Here is a 24,195-nt window from a genome sequence, read left to right as displayed (position 1 = left end):
TATACCACGTTTTTATTTCCTACAAAAAAAAACAGAATAATGTCACACATTTTTTTAGCCGACTTCGAAACATTTTCAATTCGACTGTATTTTTTTTTGTATGTGTGATTTTGATGATTCTTTTTTGTTGGTAAGAGGTTACCTCAGTATTGGTCCCATTTACATTTCAAGAAAATATTCCACCGTTAAGGGTGGTAAAGTAAACTATGAATCCGGTTTCGTGCATTTTCCATTTTTAATAAAATTTGGCAAACAGACGTAATTTCACGAACTTTTAAGGTCGGATTTTTTAATACTTTACTTTTTGTCTTGCGCCTGATAAGCGACACGCCTATCCATAACACTTGTAGTGTCACTCAGAGCTTTAAATCGCAAAGATTAGCCACTGCGCCCGTCACACTGACACATAAGTTGACTAGTCCCATGTGCCTGTAATTTCACCAGCACCAATGTACTTCAAAACCCGAACGTAGCAATGCTTACATTACTGCTTGGCGGCAGAGATTGGTATGGTGGTAGTACTTTCCCTGGGCGAACTCTTTCACAAGGAGTTCTATTGCTAGTAAAATATCTCATACGTGGTAATCACTAGACTTTGTAATGATCGATACGTGTGATCAAACAAAACGAGTAAATTTTAAAAAAGGAGAAGTTTCTCTCTGTACTTTTTTTAAGTACGTTACGCGAGTATATCGATGATGTCGATGATTTTTTTTATTGGAAAGGGTCCCTCCAACTTCAGTTGTGGTGCCATTCAAATTTGAGAAATTAAAAAAATATCCTACCTCTCAGAGACAAATTAGGGTTGAATCCGGTTTATTGGATTTCACCCACTGTCTGTTAATAGATTTCAATAAATCTTGGCAAATAGATGTAACAAACACAGGGAAAGCGGATATGCAATTTTTGACGTCGGCTTTGTTGTAAAAAGTTGTAATTATTTCGATCAACATTTATGACCAGACAAAATCAAGTAATGTGTAAAAAACATACGATAGATAACTTATTTTTTTATAGATAGACAAATGTCGATCGTCAAAATCCAGCAATTATAATTAGGCACCATAAGAGTTGATACTACCTCTGCTCGAATTAAAATTCATTTTGCTTAGGTCGAGCGGCGGGGACGCGGGCATTGTTTCAGAATTTATTTTTAAATATACGGTTATCGTATACAGGTTCTATTTAGTTTAGTTGATATTAAAAACATCATTACTTATTGATTACAGCTGATTTCTTGTAAAATTTCGAGGTAAGTTTTTTTTTTTTCTGTCGTGAAAATTTTTAGAAATCGTGTTTTTACACCGTATATCTTCAATTTTACTATATATTAAACACTGTCACTATTATGCGGTATTAACCAAAGCCAATTGAGTTAGTGTAGACTCTTAAGCCGACGTAAAGTCCTATAATAATTATCTAGACCAAATAAGTAAAGGCAATGGAGGTTAAAAATCAGTTGACACGTTTTGAAGCGTTATTTCTTTCCACTAACAAGGGATGGTAACACGAGAGTCTAGTAATCATATTTAATTTATTCATGGATGAGAACGTTAAGCTTCTTAAAATAAATTGCAATTAATGTAAATTAAATTCCCATTTTGATCATAACCCTTGCCCCAGATATGAAATTGAAACGTGTCTCCCGTGCAAATGGGAACTCATACAAATGGGCATCCGAACAAAGTAGAACATTCGCAAATCCTATAACTCATTGCATTTAATTAACCAAACTCGCACTTGACGCTTACTTGGTAGCCGGTAGTTTATCGAAAATTATCAAAACATTTGTTTTCTTTGATAATTATCCTATAATTTATCCATACTGTTTCGTAATCTTTGGAAAAAAAATTGTTTTGTAATTTTTTTCAGATTGACATGTGCCACGTTTGTATACATCTCAATTACAAACACTGGCATAATATTCCTATCGGTAGCGTTTTGTAGTTTCAATTAATTTTATAAATATCATGACATATATCACTTCGAACCTTGCTTGGTAAAGCGTTAACAATTTGGCCCACGAAATTGTGAAGCCAAAAGTATCTGACATAAAAAAAATTTGATGCTGAAGACAACCCGATACACAACAAAATGTGGTATCGTATGGCCAACGTCCAACCCTAAATAAATACTGTATATCACTCGTAATAAGTTCAATAAACAGCAGTCTCATATCTTTCTACATAAGTTTTGTTTATGGTGCCCCTCCCTTCCTTATAGTTCCTTGTTTCGCACAGGAACTATCTAAGTCAGGTCCTAACCCCAGATCAGCTCAGTAGTGCCTTATGTGAGCCGCCCCGGGTGCAAGTACAGCACCCTCCCTATTGTCCAGATAGGGTCTATCAGTAGTCTGAAATGACATTTTCCAGAAATAACGTTTGATCGAAATTTCATAACATCGAAAATAATTTTGAGAGGAAAATGTTTTTTCTTTTAAACCTTTTTTTTCTTTCCGGGGGAAAATCCGTCATAGATACCACCGCGTCACGGGGAGGAGCGGTGGTTATGTGAGACTCCTACTCACTAAAAACCCCCGGGTATTCTCACACTCCGCATTGGACGGGACTGGGGCCACGTGGTTTACGATCCACGGCCCCGCCTGCGGTTGTCCGCGACTGCGGACCCACCTCTGGGAGACTTTACCGTCCCCGTTGTTAGTGGCATGCCGGGAATACTTGGCATGCCAATCAACCCGTGAAACCTTGCCCAGTGAGTGAAAGCCCCCGTTTTGCCACTCAGGGTTCACTGTCAGGGAGGCAGTTGGCTGGCATAGGCCAGCTGCCTGCGCCCTAAATGTTTGCGGCGCATAGGATGAGGATGAAAATGTTTTTTCTTTTAAGCCTAACCGAACCTAATCGTGTCTTTGCGATAAACATTCAACATATCCTGAAAGAACAACTGTTTCGTTATAATTCGGTTTTCGGTGTAATGAAAATTCGAACAAACGTTATTTCGGACAAAAAAAATTTCGACTTTGTGATAGGTTACCGTTTTTACTCCGAACAGATGATATATAATACAATTCCATTTTAAATCGTTTAAGCGGATTCATCTTCAATCAATTAATTAGTACGACAGACAATGTACTTAGCTAAAGCCTCAAAGCTAATCGGTTTAGACGTCTGCTCAAGGGTTCCAGTTAATTAGACTTGTTATCCTGATGAAAGAAAGATATATTATCTGGTTAATACTGAACCAAGGCTGACAAGTTAGATGTGGAACGTCGATATTACACGCCAATACGTATCTACATTGATGTCAAAATTCAATACACCATCGCTATTACAAGGTTTTTTTTTCTTATTTTACTTGACTTTTCCGCGGTTAGCATTTCAGCAAAGTATTTTGACTTGTTCTTAAATCGGAGATACTTATTGTCTCTCTTTTTTGAAGACGGAGTAGTGATTGCAGTCGATAAATATTCTATCGACTATCGATTGAATATTGGTCTCGCTTATGGTATAAAATATGGTATAATAGCCGAACTTATTTCATTTGAAACATCCTCGACCCATTATCCATCCCATAATTGAGCACAAGTTCATTTGAATTGTCAATTTTTGTGTATTCAATACACACATACACTGTATTTAAAACAATGTTTATGAAAAATACAAAGAGACATATTTTCAAGATTTTCATTTTAATTCAAAATAGATAATCAAATCCGGCTATTCTTGTTAAAATGTATATGAATAAAAATTTATCTCGATACTTATAAGTCAACTGTCAAAATAAGAATAAAGAAGGCAATAACGCAATTAGTAATCATTAAAACGTCGTAACATTCACAATTCAGTCCTTTTTGGAAATATTTTGTCTTCTTTCACAATCCATCGATAAAACTGTCGACAACAACTACATAACTATTTAAAATTTTATGAAAGTTGGCAATATATCTATCTACAATATCTATAAATGTCATTTTACTTCGTCTTCGAAAAAGACAGACTTAATATCATAGTACAGTAATGAAATTTGGAAAGGGGATTAGTAAGATGGAGGTGGGAGAAAGAGTGATAAAAGAGTCTGGCGAGGCAATATTAAATATTAAAAACAATTAGTGTAAATATGGGAGAAATATATTTCATTAACACGCACACTATATATCCGCACTATACTATAGATCCGCACTAGGGAAACCCTGTAACGCGGGTAAATAAATGAAGGTTATATTTTATTTTTTGTTATTATTAAATATTTCTCATATATACAAGAATCTAAACCGGGACCTCTGTGTGGTAGACCAGCATGGCAACCGTTCGATCACGGAGTCAGTTTTATATTATTATTCTTCTAGATAAGAAGAGTTTTTGTACAATAAGACGATTGAAAAGTACAGGGTGTCCACAATTTATTTTTTGTAGAGTTTTAACGACTACGACATAAAACCAGTATACACTGACTATTGTCACTAACGACCGCGTACAATATTTGACGATTTTGTATGACAATTTTTGCAGCAGTGCTGTTAGCGGTCGCAAAAAAGTAACATAATATACCGTCAAGTTAAAAAAATAAATAAAAATAACAGGACATTTATTTCTCCACATAGGAAACGCAATACTTAAAAACTATTAGAAAATACAATTATGTAGCCATAGCATTTAAGTTTATTTGAAAAGAGCAATCCCTAGAGTTTCTTGCTCGTTCTTCTCAGGGAAGTCAGCGTAGTGAACGAGCAGTAGCTGAATGTGATGTAAATGTGACGTTTTCAAGTGTAAATTTATTTTACCTACAGAATAAATGATCTTTGACTTTAACACTTTGATTCATAATTGTGCGGAATCTGTAATTTAATATCTTATTTAGTTTCAGGCAAAATCTGAGTATAATTGAAATAGTTTTAGGTGACAATAATGCCAATATCACTAAAGTTACCGAAATGCAAATGGCGTAGGAGAGCAGAATTGTCGTCAATTTCCGTAAAACACGAACACCTCCGAAACTTGGCATTTGAAAACAGTAAGAACTATAACTAACAAGTAAGTCTCTCGACTCTATGAAATATAAGTATAAAATCCAGGGAGTGGTCGGCCTTATTAAGTTGAGGAATGATAGACAGGTTTTATCTGTCACTGATAACTGCTTAAAGCAGGTCACTAAAGTAAACAATGTCATAAATATGACTAAAAGTAATCCAGGACCCTTTTACTCGGGTACTTATTGTACAAAGGACCAGATAATTGGTGCTAGCACCACACGTTTATACATTATTTATTGTTCATATTAATTACGTCTTTAATTTGTTTTGTGTTCTTGTGTGTAGTGGTTTATAATAAAAACACTCGTTTAGAAGATTAATAGTGATCTCTATCTAAAAGTGAGTCCAGTTTAATTGGAATTAGATACAAACGTTTATGTATTTGACATTTCTATTTGCCTGATTAATTTAAAATGACGTTTGTTCGTTTTATAAAAATAAAAACGACCTCAAAAGTTCGCGGAATGACATCTATTTGGGAAGTTTTATTGAAATCGGTTACCGGAAAGAGCGGGAGACCGGATGCATCCCCTAGATTGCCACATTTAAAAGTAGAATATCTCTTGTATTTTCTTCAATCTTAAATGGGATTAATAGTGAGGTACCCTCTTTCTAACAAAAAAGTATCATCAAAATCGGTTCACAAATGGAGTAATAATAATAATAATAGCAATGCCGTAACATACGTACCAATAAAATACGATAGAATTGAGAACTCCTCAACTCCTCCTCCATTTTGGAAGTCGGTTAAAAATAGGTTATTATTGCGTTACTTAACGGCCGGAAAAGTTTTTACTACGTTAGAAACATAATCACCATATTTTAAATATCCGTTAAGATCACAGTTGGCGGTGAATTAAGTCTTGGTACTTGTAATAAAGCCACACGTGATCATTCGTCAAGTGCTTTTATCTCACGAAAGTCTTTAAAATAATAAATAAATTATGAATATGTGCAATTGTCTATGCAAACATGAAAAAAATTCGACTAATTTGGTTAGCGGAATTTTTTAAACCTCTCTTCTGATGTGGCCTTATTAACCACGGGTACAAATTATTGAAGGTATATTATTTTGAGATATTCGTGACAGATTCAAATTAAATAGTTCTATGTTGTAATAATAGATGACGCCTCAAAAATTCTTTGCATTTTTGTTCGGGAAAGTCAATTTTGGAAGATTAGTGAATGCCATGTATTCGAACGTGTCGCAAAAATAACTAAGTTAACAAATATTCGTATAAACAAAACTAGGTACATATTCTATATGAACGAAATAAATACGTATTTCTTATATTAAACGTAACACAAACAATTACAAGAAAAAAAACATATATGTGTAGTGTAGTTTACATAGATAATTCAGTTTTTTGTTCAAATGCGGTAGCACCCCATGGACAGTTTCTACGCCCACTGGTAGGGACCACTTTGGGAAATTATAACGTAGAGACTTCGTGAGATAGACTTGTTTTTCAAACACATCAAGCAATGTAGTTGCTCCTACGGTGAAATAGATTCACCACCACTCGCACTTCAGCGTACATTGCTGACATCAACTTGGTTGATTTGCAGTGCATTTATACATATATAGTTCCCAATCTTATTAATTATTACATCTGTATATTTTACTGTCTGAACTTTTTATTTTATTTCTATTTTCCACGAGTTGAAATGTTAATTTTAAATATATCTGCGATGTAACAGAATTATACGTCATTTAACATTATAATATTACCTATAAACATGGTTTAAGTGTAAAATAACCATAAATAAAGTGATAAAAGTGACATGTGAAACAAACAAAGATTGAAAGATGTGACGTCCGCCATTTTGTGTGATGACTGGACAGTACAAGATGGCGGCGCGTGAGTTCCGGTTCTTGTTTTTATTGGCGCTGGCGTTTCTTGTGGAGGGAAGAGACATTTGGACTAATGGAAGCTGGTTGTGAGTATTTTTATTTATTAATTTGCCGGTTACACACATAATCGTTTAGTGAAAACCACGAAAGTTTTAAAATCTGCATTGTCTACTACACTTTTTTCGTTTTTATTTTTTATTTTTTGTTTTCTTTTTCATTTTGTTTGTATTTGTTTATATATTTTCAATAAAGAATCACCGTCGCTTTGATGAAAGTGTACCCCCAACCACTACATGGTTTCATGAGGCTCAACTACGTGACAAAAATAACATTTATGAGGCGTATGCTTACTCTACTTAGAAGTAATAAATCGCAAGCTATTGAAATTTCACCGTCGCTTTGATGAAAAGTGTACCCCACAATCACTTTATGATTTCACGATGCTTAACTACGTTACAAAAATAACCAATTTTTATTTCCCACTCAAAAATTAAACGTATTTATCGCCTTCCTAACTTCGTCGTAATCGGGTACATAATCACTACCTATTCCATTTATACTTAGCGTGACTCTTATAAGTTAACAAAATCCGTGAGTAACACACATAGCTCATTTAATATATATGAAATCATTTAGTCATCACTATAATATAAACGTAGGTTTTAATCAGCTAAATTACACTTCATTGCTAGTAATTTTTGTTTAAGAGTCGTATAAGTTGTATAACTTCGAATGGCTTTGCTTGATCCCGCATAACAGTGAAAGTGTAGAACTTTGGAAAAAATATTAAAATTGAAGATATACACGGATTACTATACGGTTTGAAAACACGATTCCTACAAATTTTCTCGATAGAAAAAATACAAACTTACCTCGAAATTTTGCAAGAAAACAGCTGCATTCATTAGGTAGCCACTTTACATAAACCAATGATTTTTTTAATATCAACTGAACTAAATAAAACATATATACTATACGATATACATTTTTCTACATTTAAATCATGTATCTTTTTCAATCAAACCAACGTTCTTTACAAATTCCTGAAACCCGTGAAATGTGACATCCCTTAACATATGCTTGACTGTGACTTCTACGGGCTTGTAGTATCTGAACCCCAGGCTCGGTTTAAAGTTGCAATGGAACCCGAATGAACCTAAATACGAGTGTCGTGTGACCTGGGGCTGCTTGCTTGTCAAAAATAATTCAATTTAAGTCGCATCCAGTCCCGGTCTCGGTCGCACCTCGAGTCTACGTTTAATTTGTACCCTCTGAACCCGAATTTATTTCAAAGCGGCTCTCGTAAATTGAACAGACGAAACGAAGCAGCTGTTATCAAGCAATGTCGCGTAAGAAAATCTGTGGACTGCAAACATGTCATTAATAAACTTACATTTTCAGTTAAATTGAACAAATCCCGGTACTGATATTCAATATTTTTTAGTGAAATTACTCCACTAGTTTGTTATAAGCTCTAGCCGGGGCTGGTAGCTGTAAAGGTATCTAACTGTGTGACGAAATACTTTCAATTTCTCATAGATGGCGCTACGGCTAAAAAGTCGTTGAAAAACCAAATGCAAAGATGACAACAAACACAATATAAATTCGTAAGGTCCGCTGGTTCATTCCGTGGCTTAGTTGGTATAGTGTCTGGCACGGTATGCTAGAAGACGTCGGTTCGAGTCCGGCCGGATCGAAGGATTTTTTCTGAGTGTTCGATCTTTGTATTACTAATTATAAAATCCCAGGACCTTGTAAAAGATGTCCGTTTCTACGAGCCCGTTGAAATGAAAACCTTCATAATTTCAACAGGGAAGATGGTGTCTCCGTACCATCAGCTTGGGATCCTGTATTTCCTTTGATGAACAAACTCAAGCAGACAGAAGACTGCAGTACTACACCATGCTATTTAAGCATAAGTCACCACGCTAGTCTGCCACACAGAGGTCCCGGGCCGGGATAAATATTTACATGGCCTACATTTATTTCTCTCGTGAGTTTGGCTGTCATTTGCGGTTGTCTATGTGTGTCCATGGCACCCACGACACAGGGTTTCCCTAGTGCGGGGTTATGAGTGTGTCCGTTAATTAGTTATTTCATATTTCCTAGTAATGAATCCGTTTAGATAAATAATAATAATAATAAAACTGCCTCCGTGGCTGAATGATTACCATGCTGGTTTACCACGCAGGGGTCCTGGGTTCGATTCCCGAGCCGGGAGAAATATTTGTATGGCCTACATTTATTTGACTCATGACTTTGGATGTAACTGGGTCCCAAGTGCGGGGCTATGAGTGTGTGTGTTGTTTATTATTTATGAATTTATATTGTTAAAATAAAATATTTGCAAATATTGTATACTTTAAATTGGAATATTATTTGGTAAATTAAAAATATAGCTTTAGCTTTAGTAGGCGGAAGAGTTTACTATCTCAGTTAGTCGTCACCATGGAGCCCTATACAGTGCTGAAAAAATTAGTTCCATTTCCAATGTATTCCAAAAAGCCTAAGAAATCAATAATACTGTAAATATTTATTATGTTTATATAAATATGAAATAACTTAAATAAACAATTATTTAGTACTGCTTAGTTGTAGAATCAGGCGCGTTATGATAATAGACTTCTCAAAACGGCGCTAATTGGTGAAATAACACATAGTCTAGCCGTCATATCATGGTGTTACCAAATGAAGCTCGAATGGATCCCTAAGGAACGAACGTTTGTCGATATTCCAAGCGAAACGCGCATCTTCATTCATAATAATATTTAAAATTGTAATAGTTATACGAAGCAAGAGAGGGTGAAGAAATCCAAATGTTCAACGGCGTTTATTGAAGTAGTTAGGGACACGGTAAAAGTATCAATACTTTTTGGTATCGAGTACTTTTCCCATTAGTACTTTTTGACAAGTATGGTATCGTTTCGTATAATTCCTCCTTAGGACACCTCATAACATAACACAAGCCACCTGGCCATTTTTTAATGGGAACCTTTATCAAAAATTACTTGGCTGTATATTGTATGCCACCATTTGCCTCTTTAAAAGAAGTTTCTCCCTTCTTCAGAACGTTTGTTCTCGAAAGCAGGCAATACAGTATCAAAAACGAGAAACAGACCGTCACCAAATAGACTTTTTTTTTAAGTGATTGTACAGAGGAGGAGTGGGAAATTGGAAATTTATGTAACACAAATTATGTGAAATGACGATTGATTGAATCGACGAATTAATTAAATTAATCAAATTCTTTTACTATTTGTCTCAATTATAAATCATAAATCAATACAAAAGACAAATTCACGTGTTTTATTCTGCCTTTAAGTAGAGAAAATCTGTAGGACAAAAAAATATCGATACTTTTTATGCGATACTACTCATGAGTTCATTGATTCGATACCGTGTCTCTAGACGTACTTGTATGATCTATATAATCGCACTCTTCATCGATGTCAGCTCACCGCCCCACCTAGTATCCCACCAGGTGGAAGTACTAGAGTGCCACTCACAGGTCCTATGATTCGGTACAAAACAACTTCCTTTTACAATTTAAATGGTAATCTTAAACATTTTGATTCCAACGCCATCTAGCGGCTATGCAAGGTTGCTAATATTTCTTGCACGTGGATGGTGTTATAAAATCATATAATAATATGGCTCTCACAGCTAGACTCAAGATCTTCTAATTATCTATTGAAATTTTTTTAAGGTTCTTTTTTCAAAGAAACATCAAAGATCACAAAAATATTATTAAAAGAAACAAAGATCTGCAGTAAGCTCGTCAATAGAGAAATTCGTAAAGTCTGCTGACACGTTCCGTAGCTCAATTCGGAGAGCGATAGCCCGAGCTAGGCAAAAATATCGTTAGTTCGAGTTCGGAGAGCCGAACCGATGGAATTTTTCTTTGTGTTTGTTCCATCTTTGTACCAATTATAACAACAAGCTAAGCGAAGTAAATTGCCAGTGCAAAATAAAATAGCAAAGACGAAAGTATAGAGAAACATTTATTTTAAAATGATAACTTTAAAACACTTTAGGTGCACAGTTCGATAATTTGCATCGGTAACTCCGTCAATAGGCCGGTATTCCTGACACCGTAGAGTTGAAACTGGTAGCCCAGAATAGTGATGTTGCTCATCACGAAGGAAAGGTTTATAGAGTCCTGGAAAATACAAAATTGAAACTAGATGTACCATAATATACCCTCGTTGTAATAAGGCCCGAAAATGAAGTAATCCTATTGGTGGATTTTTTCCTCGCACATTTAGTAGCAGTAGAGGTCCTTGTGGACGAGTTCGTCCTGCCGTAACCTAATCTTACCTATTTCTGCCGCCAAGCAGTGATATCAGCATTAATGTGTTCCGGTTTTGGAGGGTAAGGGTGCTGATGAAATTACAGGCACATGGGCCTTGTCAACCTATGTCTAAGAGTGACGGGTGCAGTGGTAGTGCACATCTTTGCGATTTCAAGCTCTAAGTAGCACTATAACTGTTATAGACAGGCGTGTAGCTAGTCACTTGATATTATAAAAAAAATAACATCTCTGGTCGAATCGCAGCCTTATGGCGAAATATATCGTAGTAGCCATGGCGCGGCGTAGCGTCGATTTCTGCCGCCCGGGGTCAACCTTAAATTTACTGCCCCCTCTATTTTCATGATTACAAAAGTAGTTCGTTCGGGCAGGCTAGGCTCGATTGTGTTTTTATGTTGTATGTGTTGTTCAGAATATCGTTTACTTAATTAATGGAATTTATCCGGGGCCATGGTCCCGTCTGCACCCCCCACGCTTCGCCACTGGTGGTTGCGTAAGTACTTCAAAAGCGTGTGAAATAGACGCAGAGCTGAAGCTGCAAAGCCTTGAGCACCGCCGTAAAGTAGCCTGCATATCGGTATTCTACACGATATATCGCGGAGAGTATGCGACGGAATTGATTCCGCCGTCCCCTTTCCATTATCGGGGGACCAGACGTAGGCTGGGATTCCACCCACATATAGTGGAATTCCCTGCCTGCAGACTATATATCTTGGGCTATATTCAAGGTGAGAGTGAATAGGCATTGTTAAGGTGTGCATGCTCCATCGTCGATTTCATCGTCACTTTGTATCAGGTGTGACGAAAGTCAAATGCGCACTTATTATTTTTTAATAAAAAAAACCTTAATTAGGGCCTTCAAATTAGACGCTTATAGGAGCCCTGTAGTCGCGAAACTAATACTCATACAATATTTAGAAGTACAGTTGCAGCGCCACTGTCGTGACACGAGCGCGCCGCTTTTGTAGTCACTTTCGAGAGAGTTCAAAGAGTTCGTCCAGGGTAGTACTGCCATCTTTCCTATTTCTGCCGCCAAGCAGTAATGTCAGCATTACTGTGTTCCGGTTTTGAAGGGTAAGGGTGCTGGTGATATGCAGGCACATGGGACTTGTCAATTTGTCTCAGGTTGACGGGCGCAGTGGCAGTGCCCCTCAGATCTTTGCGATTTAAAGCTCTGAATGATACAGTAACTGTCATGGACAGACTAGTAGCTTACCATCAGATACACGACTTGTTTGTCCCGTCGCTTGATATTATTAAAAAAAAGTAACAATTAGAGAACTAAAAATTGCGCAAGCGCTACAGACGTGCGGACCATCTGACTGTTTGCGTGCGTATGTACGTGTGTATATGTGCGTGTGGTTGGGTGTATATTTTATAAATGTATCAAAATAGTATGCTCGAAAACACAATACTTAATAACGATACAAGGTTCGACGCCATTTAAACTACGGTATCTTAATTCAGGTAATCCGAGATAAAACCAAAGCGTTCGATATTACTCAAATTCAGAGCCTAAGATGACTCCACATATCAGAATAATGTTGTAATTTAACCGATATGCAGCCTTACAATGCTTAAGTTATATCAGAAATCCATAAAATTAACATAACTGGAGCACAATTAAATGGCATTAAGGACTGGCATATAAACTTGTGTGGTTTTATTGCTTAGGTAAATAACATTATTGTAATAAGCAATAAATTTACGAAGTAAAATCAACGTTTGATATAGGTAATTTCATGTTTAAACTTGGGCAAAGTCCGAAAAACTTGCTTAGCTCGCCATCTTCGCTTAGTCGAAATCAAAGTTAGTTTTTTAAATCTCAGTGTAACAGTTGGCGCATGAGACGTACCTTCATCAACCCTCCGTAGTTGATGTATCCCGTGCTCTTCGAGCCGTCGATGAACAGCATAACCTCGAATGCCGTTATCAAATAGTTACTCCGACCCTCGTTCATCTACAAGTATAGAATAATTCATGAATATTATTAACACAAAGGTTGAATGAACACAAAGAAAAAGTGGCCCTGGCTTGGCATCACATTATCATCATTTCAAGACATCCACTGCTGAACATAGTCCTGTCCTGCGCCGCTTGCATCCAGCGGATTCCCGCAGCTTTGGGCTATGTAGGTTACTCTGGTTCCCTTGCGGATATCCTCATTACTGGTTCGATCTCGCAACGAAACTCCGAGTATAGCCCTTTCCATTGCCCTTTGAGTGACCTTGAGCTTTCTTTCATACAGAGACAACAATTACAACAAACCAGTGAAATAATTTCACAAGAATATATAATAATTATTTAATAATTTATATACCGGCGGACCATCCGACTACCGATCATGCGGTGACCGATCGTCTCAAATTCTTGTGCTATATCAAATATCAGTAGTAAATTAGATTAATATCAGTAACTTAATTTCTGCGGTCACACAATATTAATTTTGTTTCATGAGATTTTAATACTTATGTATGTAGACTGAATCGCTTTCTAGCTAACCCGCACTCTCAATCGTAGGTATTGCTTACTCAAAAGCAGTACATAGAAGTAAAACTCACGTCATTAAACAAATAAAAAGTCAATGTTTACACAATAAAACGTTATATCCATCATTACGTTTAAATGTTCGAATGGGTGTGTCAGCCTATACGAAAATTTAAAAGTTTTTATAGCAGTAGAGCTCCATGTGAAAGAGCTCGTCCTGGGAAGTGCTGCCATCGTACTTATTACTGCCGCCAAGCAGTAATGTGAGCATTGTTGCGGTGCTGGTGAAATTACAGGTACATGGGACTCAACGTGCTCAACGTATGTCACAGGGTGGCGGGCGCAGTGGTAGTGCCCCTCAGATCTTTGCGATTTAAAGCTCTGAGTGGCATTGCAACTGTTGTGGACAGGCGTGTCGCTTACCATCAGGATGACGAATCGCTAGTCTCGTCACTGCGTACCATAAAAAAAACCTAAGCTAAGTAACGATTAAACGTATAGTACAAATTTAGAATAGGATCATATTGTAATTGCCTTTCTTTTTATATTTTGATAAAGACATTTAAAATTCAACATTCAAATTCAATCATTTCTTAATTTAAATTAACTCCAAAGTGATGTATCCATTAACAATGGTTTGTGGATTTTAATTGCCGTATATTAACGGTAACGTAAATAAGTAAAGTAATTATTGTTTGATGATTAAAAAATGTAATTTGTAGGTCACTGCTACAAATTTTGCGTCGTCTTAATTTTGCCAACTTATCATTCTGATCCAGCTAAATAATTTTAGTTCACGTTATATTTATACGACCGCTAGCCACAGCCGTTATTGTAAAACATAATAGAGGCGCTGTAGTTCTACCATGAGTTTGAACGCAGACTAAAGTGTTTATAATAATATATACAGAAATACTTAGTTGTTCTTATGACCGCTAGGGGCACTGTAATGTTTCATACTGCCGCTAGCCACAATACTTAATGTAAATAAGTATTTATTGTACTTGTATTGTATTACACTGTGCGCCTGATATGACTTTATAGTGAAATATAAAATAGATCAAATAGATGAAATGTTTTCCGAAGTACAGGTAATAAAATCTATACGCCTACTTACTTACATTATCCATTGGGTAGAAAAGCGTCAGGTTGACATCCTGTCTCGGGAACGACCATGTTTTTGTTCCATGTATTAGTAGCGTCACTGCTGAAAGAAGACTACGGCGTTCAATCATGAACAAGTGTTTTTATAACATCTTCATTAAGTCTGCAAGTGCCAACATCGAGTATATAACCAGAAATAGAGACGAAATGACATTTAATTTGTTTGAAAACTATTCTGCCATATCATTACGGCGACAACTGCGCTCCGATTGGCCAGCACGAATTCGAAACAATTGACGGGTGTTGTGAAACACTTCAAATCGATGAAATGTGATTCCGCTTGTTTTTTAATTAGATGTTTTGCTGTTTTTTCCACACCAACGAATGGAACAGCCCCCCATTGTTAGATATATTATCTTTATTACAATAAATACAGAATATTTTTGGAATATACGGAGACGTACACACAGGTCAGTTGTTGGAGTTGTACTATTTCAGCTTTCTAATTTGTGTTTTCAATGCAGACGAGAATTGATACTTAAAAGTGATCTACGGCCCATTTGCCTGATGGATTGCCAGGGATGGATGGCCCTTATTTCGTCTCTATTTCTGGTTATATACTCAATGGCTACGAATTACCGTATAACAGTTCTGGTCTAAGGGTGGCAAATTAGGAGATGAATGACTTTTGATGTCGGTTTTTTTAGTATTCTGTACTGAGATTATTTTTTTGTGAAATTACTCCACTAGTTTGTTATAATTGTTAATAACAAAGATCCAGCACTTAGAAAAATTTATTCGAACCGGCTGGATTCCACCCAGCATCCTCAAGCAATCCGTGTCAGATGCTCCGCCAATTAAGCCACGAGGCGAACCCGCAGACCTAACCAATTTTTTTAACGACTTTTTTACCGTAGAGCCGTCTGTGACAAATTTATTTCTATTAGTTATTTTGTTTCTTATAGAACGTATTATTTACATGACGTTACTTTCATAAAAGAGCACATTTGGCGTATGATCACATGTAGCGGTATTATGCCATGGGTACGAACTGACGACGTCCTTACGTCTCGTTGTTTATGGTATCAATTGTCGAAATACACATGAAAAAGAAGCAACGTATGTAAATGTAAAAATTAAAGGTTGGGGACGTGTAAAAGACCCGAAACGTTGGTTTGTTTGAAAAAAAATATACTCGATTTAAATTCGGAAAATAAGTTTCATTTTCTATGTGTAACAATCGCCCAAAACTGAGAACACGATAATTAAAAATTAAAAGTTAAAAATTAAAAATGAGGTATTTTATTAATAACTACTGTAACTATAGTGAAAAAATAGGGTGGTTTGCATCAAACCTAAGAACTCGATAATTAAAAGTTTGTTAAAAGGCGATGGTACCAATTAAAGGTGATGTACGATAGTTAATATTATAATAATTTAATGCAATTTTATTTATCTCAGTTCGTCGTCATTAGTTAGTAGTAGTAGTTATTTAGTAGCAGTAGAGCTCCTTGTGAAAGAGTATATCCAGGGAAGTACATCTTAGTAGTCATACCTTATTCTGCCGCCAAGCTGCAATATGAGCATTATTGCGTTCCAGCTTTGAAGCGTACTGCTGAAATTATAGGCACATGGGACTTGTTAACTTATGTCTCAGAGTGACGGGTGAAGAGGCAGTGCCCCTCAAATCTTTGCGATTTAAAGCTCTGATACACAATTAAAAAAAAAATATTGTTGCATTAAGATCTTTAGATATCCATAATTTGGGACTATAAATTCAATTATCACAGTCAGGTCTCATTCTAATACACCGCAAATATCGCACTGCTATTACAATAGCGTCGTAACTCAAAATATGTGAAATTCAAGTTTATATTGCTGAACGCAAAATTTGATTCTGTACAGGTGAATAAAACCGTCGTTAGAATATTGTAAGAAACAATTAAAAAATATCTAGTTAACTCAAAATGAGATAAAATTTTTGTGAGCTAATTCTGGACAAAACAGTAAGGACTGTTTTGTTCAGAAGTTAGGAAGGCCTAAAGAATGTAAAGTTATTGTTTTTTAATTTTATATCTAAATATATTTGGCAAGCAGGAAATTGTTTAGATGTCTGTAAATAACTGCAACACATACATAAAATTTAATAATTTTTCACCGGAAGTGAGTAATTCGTTTTACACCGATTCTGAAAAATACACTTTTTGAGTTAATACACTATTGTATTGACAGTACGATATCTAAATCTGCTGATAGGATTGGCCATACCTTAAAAAAGGACACCCTATTTTATATTGGCGTGTTTCTTTTTTAGAAACATTTGTCCATCTGTAGCAAAGAGAACTTTATATATTTATCTGTTGCCCATAGGATGATGCGCGTGTCTTTGCGAAACGAACCTCAGCTGGCGGAAACGGAAAATGGGGTTTCAGTCTTTTCATTTGTTAGAACTTTACACACTCTATATCACTGGACTCCATATCACTATGGTGATTTTAGGACTAGGAAACTTCCGGTGTACCAATAAACTCAAGCATTACAATTTGTCTTCTTTGGTCAACCGTAGAAAGTTACTTGATTTAATATTCCTACATAAACTTGTTAACGGTTCATTAGATTGCCCTGAGTTATTGAATATGTTGCTATTTAATACTTTGCCTTTAATGTTGCCCTGGAAAAGCGCTTACAACTTTTTTGCCGTACCAGGTTCAAAAACGAACCTCGGTCATTTCACTCTTTTGCCAAGGCTCTGCAGGACGTATACGTGCGTACGTACGGACGTACTGGCTTTCCCAATCACATGATTTGGACATTGGTCTTGGCTTAAAAAAAGAAGGCTGGGTGTTATTATAAATACATAAATTACATTTCAATTAATTTTAGAGTACTTAGTAAATTCTCTGAAATTTATATTTTAATGTTTTCATTTTTGAATCAGCGTGTATATCGATTTTATAAGTAGATATTGGAATAATTTTGTAATTATATATTTATATATATAAAACAACAATAATTTTGTTAATATTTCAAAACATATTGTCGTCATTGCATGCTGTGTGTTCCTTAAGTGTAGAAGCTCTTAGTTTTAAGCTATTATGTTCGATATTTAATGTGGACTGTTTCTATGCGGAATTTCCTGAATAAATAAATAAATAAACTATCAATACTCCGACCGTTCTTATCGAATCAAGATAAAAAATATATATCTTGTTTACAATCACATAATTAACACCGATTTATAGCGCTCACCTCTTCGCCACCACGCAGTACCGTATCAAGACAATGTTTTTTTATGATACCAATTCGTGCGCCTGATGCAAACGACCCGCCTGTCCGTAGCAGTTGCAGTGTCAGAACTTTAAATCGCAAGGCTGAAATCTTTGAGATGTGGCTAAATAGACGTACGCTTGGTATATCTTAGCATAAAAGAATCATGAATGTTAAAATTTTGCGTCGAATGGTGAAAATGCTGGAAATACTCCGTATCTGGAGGAGCAATAGATACCGGATTCTTCAACTAATAATGCAGGAGAAAGGCCAAGGAGAACGTAGTCGTGGCAGAAGGGAAACCTCCTGGTTGAACTAAGAGACTGGTTCAATCTTAGCACACGTTTTTTTTTATTATATCAAGTGAGGGGCCGAACAAGTCGTGCGCCTGGTGGTAAGCTACACGCCTGTCCATAACAGTTGCAGTGCCACTCAGAGCTTTAAATCGCTAAGGCCTGAAGGGCACTGCTCCTGTCCCCCCGAGACACAAGTTGACAAGTCTCATGTGCCTGTAATTTCACTAACATCCTTCAAAACAAAACGCAGTAGCTCACATTGCTATTTGACGTCAGAAATATCTTCTTACACGTCCCATCTTACCAGATGGGACATATAAGAAGGTACTTCCCTGGACGAACTCTTTCTCAAGGGGCTCTACTACTACACACAACTGTGTGATGACGTTTTGTACACTAAATATTTTGTTTGATAATTTATTTAAGTAGGTATTAAAATTTTTCAAAGTTAGCGTCATTTCAAACGACAATGACCGACAAGTGTGTTATTTCGGCGCCTTCCCATAGATCAATGTTTTGTATAGGAAATGAAACTATTTTTCATTAGTTTTTTATTAGTTGACTGTCAACCGTGACCGTGGGACCTGTAAAGGGCCCGAAACGTCGGTTTGTTTGAAAAATCAAATATACGCGATTTAAATCCGGAAAAATAGTTTCATTTCCTATGTGTAACAATCGCGAAAACCTAAGAACTCAATGTTTTGTAGTTTTTTTTTTAAAGTAGAAGGCAAACGAGCAGACCAGAGGAGCAGGCTACGCATTGCCGGCCTTTGAAGGTCGCGTTTACCCGCGTTTTGAAAAAAATCTTTAATATAAAATAACGAACTGTGGAACAATGCATATCGTTTACTTTCATAAAATATTGTTATTCAACTTAAATATGAATTAATATTGTTTTCATCTGCCTTTTTATTTTATGTATTACATCGTATTTGATGATGAAATAGTTGTTCGATGTGTGAACTGTTTTAAAAACATTTTCTTTGTGTTTATTTCTTATGGTATTTTGTACCTATAGAAGATTTAAAGGAAATGTAAACAAAACGAACCGTCATTTTGCATAAACCCATGACCATCTACACTGCAGTGATACCGCTTTACAATTTTGTGCTTCATTCCGTTCATCCATGTTGGAAACCTCTCTTCTGATGGGCCGAAATTCTCCTCCGAACTGCCCACTTTATGAGGTTCCTCTATCAAATTTTCTTCGCTTTCAGGTAGAACTATAACATTATCACTTTCCAAAAAAAGTTTTTCCTTTCCCGAATTTTCGAATTCCAATGGTACCACATCATTTTTTAAACACGCACTGGTACAAAATAATAAAAATAAGAGAGCGCATTTCCTATTCATAATCGAACGTGTCACAGTATTCTAATTTTGAAATTACATGATGTACGTTTAAAAATCGAATGTAAACTAAAAGAAGCGATAATGTTGCACCAAAAGTGATCAATTAAGTGTGATTTAATCAGCGAATAATTAAAATTAACGAGATAGCAAGATAAACATATAATGTTTAGGTCGATAATTCTTTATAAAATGTCATCGTTATCAACGTTATAAGAATATTTTGTAGTAAGGTAAATAAGATAAGTTACGCGGGAAGATAATATACATAAGACCAACAATCGACAATATATGTACAAATTGCAGACTACCTGTTATCTTTTTTTTTCTTTTTTTAATTTTATTGGATGTGCAAAACAGTTTACATTCAGTGAAACATGTTGAGATACAATTTATAGTCTTAACCTAGAATGTAGACCTAGTACTTGTACATACAGCTTTATTATGCGAAGTGTAAACATATTTTTGCATAAGGATTACAGAAAAAAGAGGGAAGAGTGAGATTACAACTTAAAGCTAATGCAACTAAAGACTAACATAGATATTAATTTGGCAGTAGATTGGAAGACGAGTTTTTGTTCAATTTTATGTAGGGAACGGCTAGGGAAATGGTGTTAAATTACAATTATTAGTTTATTATTATTAATGTTATAAATATTATTAAACATCGAACACTTAGGAAAAATTCCTTCGTTCCAGCCTCATTCGAACCGACACGTCTTAGTTGGCATAGCGTCTGCCATGGTTTGCTACAAGACCTCGGTTCGAATCCGGCCGAATCTAAGGATTTTTTTCTAAGTGTTCGATATTTGTATTAATAATTATAACAAACTAGTGGAGTGATTTCATAGAAAATAATTTAATTTCATGGTGGTGAAGCATCGTGACATTAAACAAAACTTAATTACAAATATTAGCTTCAATTGCATAAAATTACTATACAATTCTAGGAAATAATAAAGCAAAGGAAGAGGCGTAATCTAAAGTAATTAATAAAGGAACCGGTATAGAACAAAAAGGGCCCAAAGCGTTGAGACCCGAGACCCCTCATTAGAACTACTTAAACACTGTTATAGGCCATTATATTCACGCCTTGCCTCTATTTTTCTTATTGTATTCACACAGTGCTGATATCACCCTTTACTTTTTTGATATTTTTTTATATATTGTATTTATATAACAAAGTAGTGTTTTAAATGTTTTTTTTTACGATACAAGTCGTGCGCCCGGTGGTCAACGACACGCCTATCCATAACAGTTGCAGCCACTCAGTCCTTTAAATTACAAATATCTGACGGTCACTGCCACTACCATCTCCCTAAGTCACAAGTTGTCAAGTCTATTATTTCACCAGCACCCTTACCTTTCAAAACCGAAACGTAGTAATGTTCCTATTACTGCTTAAGAATAAACGTTTCTCTCTGTAGCTCTTCCATTAAAGTACAAAATATTAGATTGTGAATTGAACTCCCTGTCGAGGATTTCCCTCAGGAATACAGCATGGAGTCCTTCAAAGGGGTTTAAGGAGGGTCCTGAAGGGTTGGCAACGCGCCCGTGACGCCCCTTGTGTTGCATGCGTTCATAGGTGAAGGCGACCGCTTTCCATAAGGCGGGTATGCTTGTTTGCTGCCTATATAATGCTTAAAAAAAGTAAAAAATCATCACACTCTTGGACACGGTGCCCACTGTTGTCCCTTTTAGCCATTTTGTGATCACCGTTTGGCGCCAAATTTGGCTTGTGTTACCAGGAACCGAGTATTTTCACAGCAAGCCTTTTGCTATAGGTAGCGCTGGCTCAGGTTCATGTATTTTAACCTTTTGTGAGTCTGAACTACTCTGACGAAGGATCCTGTACCGTTTGCCATTTGAAATAGTAGAAAAGCAGCAAAAGCAAACGGGCGTGTCCGATAACACTGATGCATTTAGAGGAAAGAAAAAATATGTCAGGGCAGTAGCGGTTGATCGACTCTGGTGGGAGATAATAGAAGTAGTGTCTAGGAAAAAGTAATGGAGACATTGTTAATACATTCCAATACATTGCAATAGCCATAATTTTGTAGCAGTAGAGGTCCTTGTTAAAGACTTCGTCCATTGAAGTACTGCCACCTTACATATTTCTTCCGCCAAGCAGTACACATGGGACTTGTCAACTTATATCTCAAGGCGATGGGCGCAGTGGCAATGCCCCTCAGGTCTTTGCGATTGACAGCTCTGAATGGCACGGCAACTGTTATGGACAGGCGTATAGCTTACTATCAGGCACACAACTTGTTCGTCCCGTCACTTGACATTATTAAAAAAAAACTGGAAATCCCTATATTGGCAATGTTGTTTTATGTATTTAGGACTCGTGTTATGGGTACTTACCTCTAATTGTGTACTGACCACTAGTCCTTACATTTCGATAAATTTGGTGGGTTGCCAACACAGCACATCAGATTATAAAAGTCCACTGCTGGCCGTGCATCTCCCGAACAACCGACCTCAAAAGTTCGTGGAACTACATCTATTTGCCAAGTTTTATTGTTATCGGTTACCGGAAAGTGCGCGAAACCGAATTTCATCCCCTAGTTTGCCATCCTTAGAGGTGGAATATTTTGTTCAAATTTAAATGGGACTAATACTGAGGTACCTTCTTTTCAACAAAAATCGGTTTAGAAATACTGGAGTTATTGCGTAACATACATAAAAAAATACAGACGAATTGAGAGCCTCCTCCTTTTTGAAGTTGGGGATTCACTGTTATCGTAACCGTTATCGGGTGTCCGGACAGCGATTGCAATTCAGACTATAATAATAATATTATTATTGTAGTCTGAATTGCAAAATCATATGATTTTGGCGAACAAATGCCGTCTTCCCACCTCCTGGTTTTATACCTATCCTTCTTTGCTTTTTTTGATAAGTATCAGTGGGTGGATGTTTGAAGAAGGAAAATAATATACAGAAAATAGACGTTTTCCGTTCAATAGTAAGTTAATGAAAGAATTCCATATGCCTGCCGATGTGAATAGTGTTACGTGGACTTTTTGTCATTTGTATTGTCGACAAATTTGTAGATTAATAGAAGATAGTTAAAAAACCCTCCGCGCAAAGCCGACGAATCACGCACCGTTCCAATGTTGTCATGTGATTATTAGAATCAACGGAAAGGTCGTTGTCTTATTCATAATAAATATTAGTATGTACATTCTGAGAAAAGCCTGAGTAATAATTTAAAAAACTAACAACCTGGGTGATTTTGTTCATTGTCTATAAACTCTATCAAAATGTTGTAACAACTCTCTAACTTTAAATCTCAACGCAACAAATCAACCGTAGTATCTTGGATTCGGTCTTAGTTTTATTTTATTTTAAGTCATAAGTTTTCTTTTTTTGGTCTGTCTTCTAAAAGCCTCGATTTATTAATATTTATAGCATACTCTGACAAACGGACGCCATTTTGTATTATACGGAACTTTAAAAAATAATTAATTGCTTTATTACAATACGGTAAATGATTATAGTTCTTTTACGTGGACACAAATGTCTTTTGGAATTAAAGTCTATTGTATAAATAGTCGTATTTGGTATGAATAACAAAAATGGAAAAATTAAATCTATCTACAGTTTGAAAACTGACAGAGAGGTAAAATTTATTACTAATTTGTCTGTGATATGGCAAAAACGTCATGTCTAATGTCTAACTAACTGTAACTATCTATGATTACTAACTACTGCAATAATTTTAAAATTACTAATCGCTAGAGACGTCAGCTGTATTATAGTGAGCTGTAGTAGAGAGAAGTTACCGACTGTATACCTAATTCAATAATACCCCGTACCCTTAACCACGATCATGCATTTAAAAGTACCAAAAATCAAAGGACGAGATGTTCGCTCGCATAGCAGACAGTTGGTTCTAGCATATAGTCTTATTTAGGAGAGTGACGGAAGCCCTGTGTTTTTATAAACACTCAATTGTTTGCTGCAACTCGTCGTGGGCAGGACGTGTTAATTGCGAACATTTTCGATGCTTGCTACGTTCTTAGTTTTTTATATCAAGTGACGGGACGAACAAGTCGTGCTCCTGGCGGTAAGCGACACACCTGTCCATAATAGTTGCAGGGCCGCTCAGAGCTTCAAATCGTCAGGATTTGAGCCGTACTGCCTCTACGCGCGTCGCTTTGAGATACTAGTTGAAAATTGCCATGTGCCCGTTATTTCACCGGCACCCTTATCCTTCAAAACCGAATAGTAGTAGTGACCACATTACTGCTTGGTTGAACGAATACTTGGTGGTAGTATTTTCCTGGACAAACTCTTTCACAAGGAGCTCTACTGCGACTAATCACAACTTTAACACTAGTAAACAAGAATAAATTCGTAATTGAAATTTGGGCCTAAATTGTTAGCATAATGTTTTAATTTACACACTAATTAGAACAAACAGTTTGTTTTTATAAAACTCCTTGCTAAATAAATACACAAACTTCTGTATTTAAATTAGGTTCTTATTTTGCTATTCATTTTCATTCAGGCGTTAAGTTTTCATTAATTC

The 24,195-nt window shown here is 36.1% G+C and overlaps 1 protein-coding gene across 2 annotated transcripts in view; it reads left to right on the top strand.

Annotated features, from left to right (window-relative positions):
• Window positions 1-24,195, top strand: part of LOC113227320 (protein Wnt-5b-like) — an 83,037-nt gene that overhangs the window by 4,920 nt on the left and 53,922 nt on the right. The window contains exon 1 of one of the 2 annotated variants that reach the window (XM_026460208.1): window positions 6,783-6,928. The exons of the other annotated variant lie outside the window; for it this stretch is intronic. Coding sequence (XP_026315993.1) covers window positions 6,822-6,928 — 107 coding nt within the window. The 5' untranslated portion in view covers window positions 6,783-6,821. Of the gene's footprint in view, window positions 1-6,782; window positions 6,929-24,195 lie in introns of those variants that run through there. 2 annotated transcript variants of the gene reach the window in all.

The sequence above is a fragment of the Hyposmocoma kahamanoa genome, unplaced genomic scaffold (assembly GCF_003589595.1).
Source record: "Hyposmocoma kahamanoa isolate Upper Pololo Valley unplaced genomic scaffold, ASM358959v1 210, whole genome shotgun sequence".
Lineage (NCBI taxonomy): Eukaryota > Metazoa > Arthropoda > Insecta > Lepidoptera > Cosmopterigidae > Hyposmocoma > Hyposmocoma kahamanoa.
This window is presented reverse-complemented; position numbering and strand designations above follow the sequence as displayed.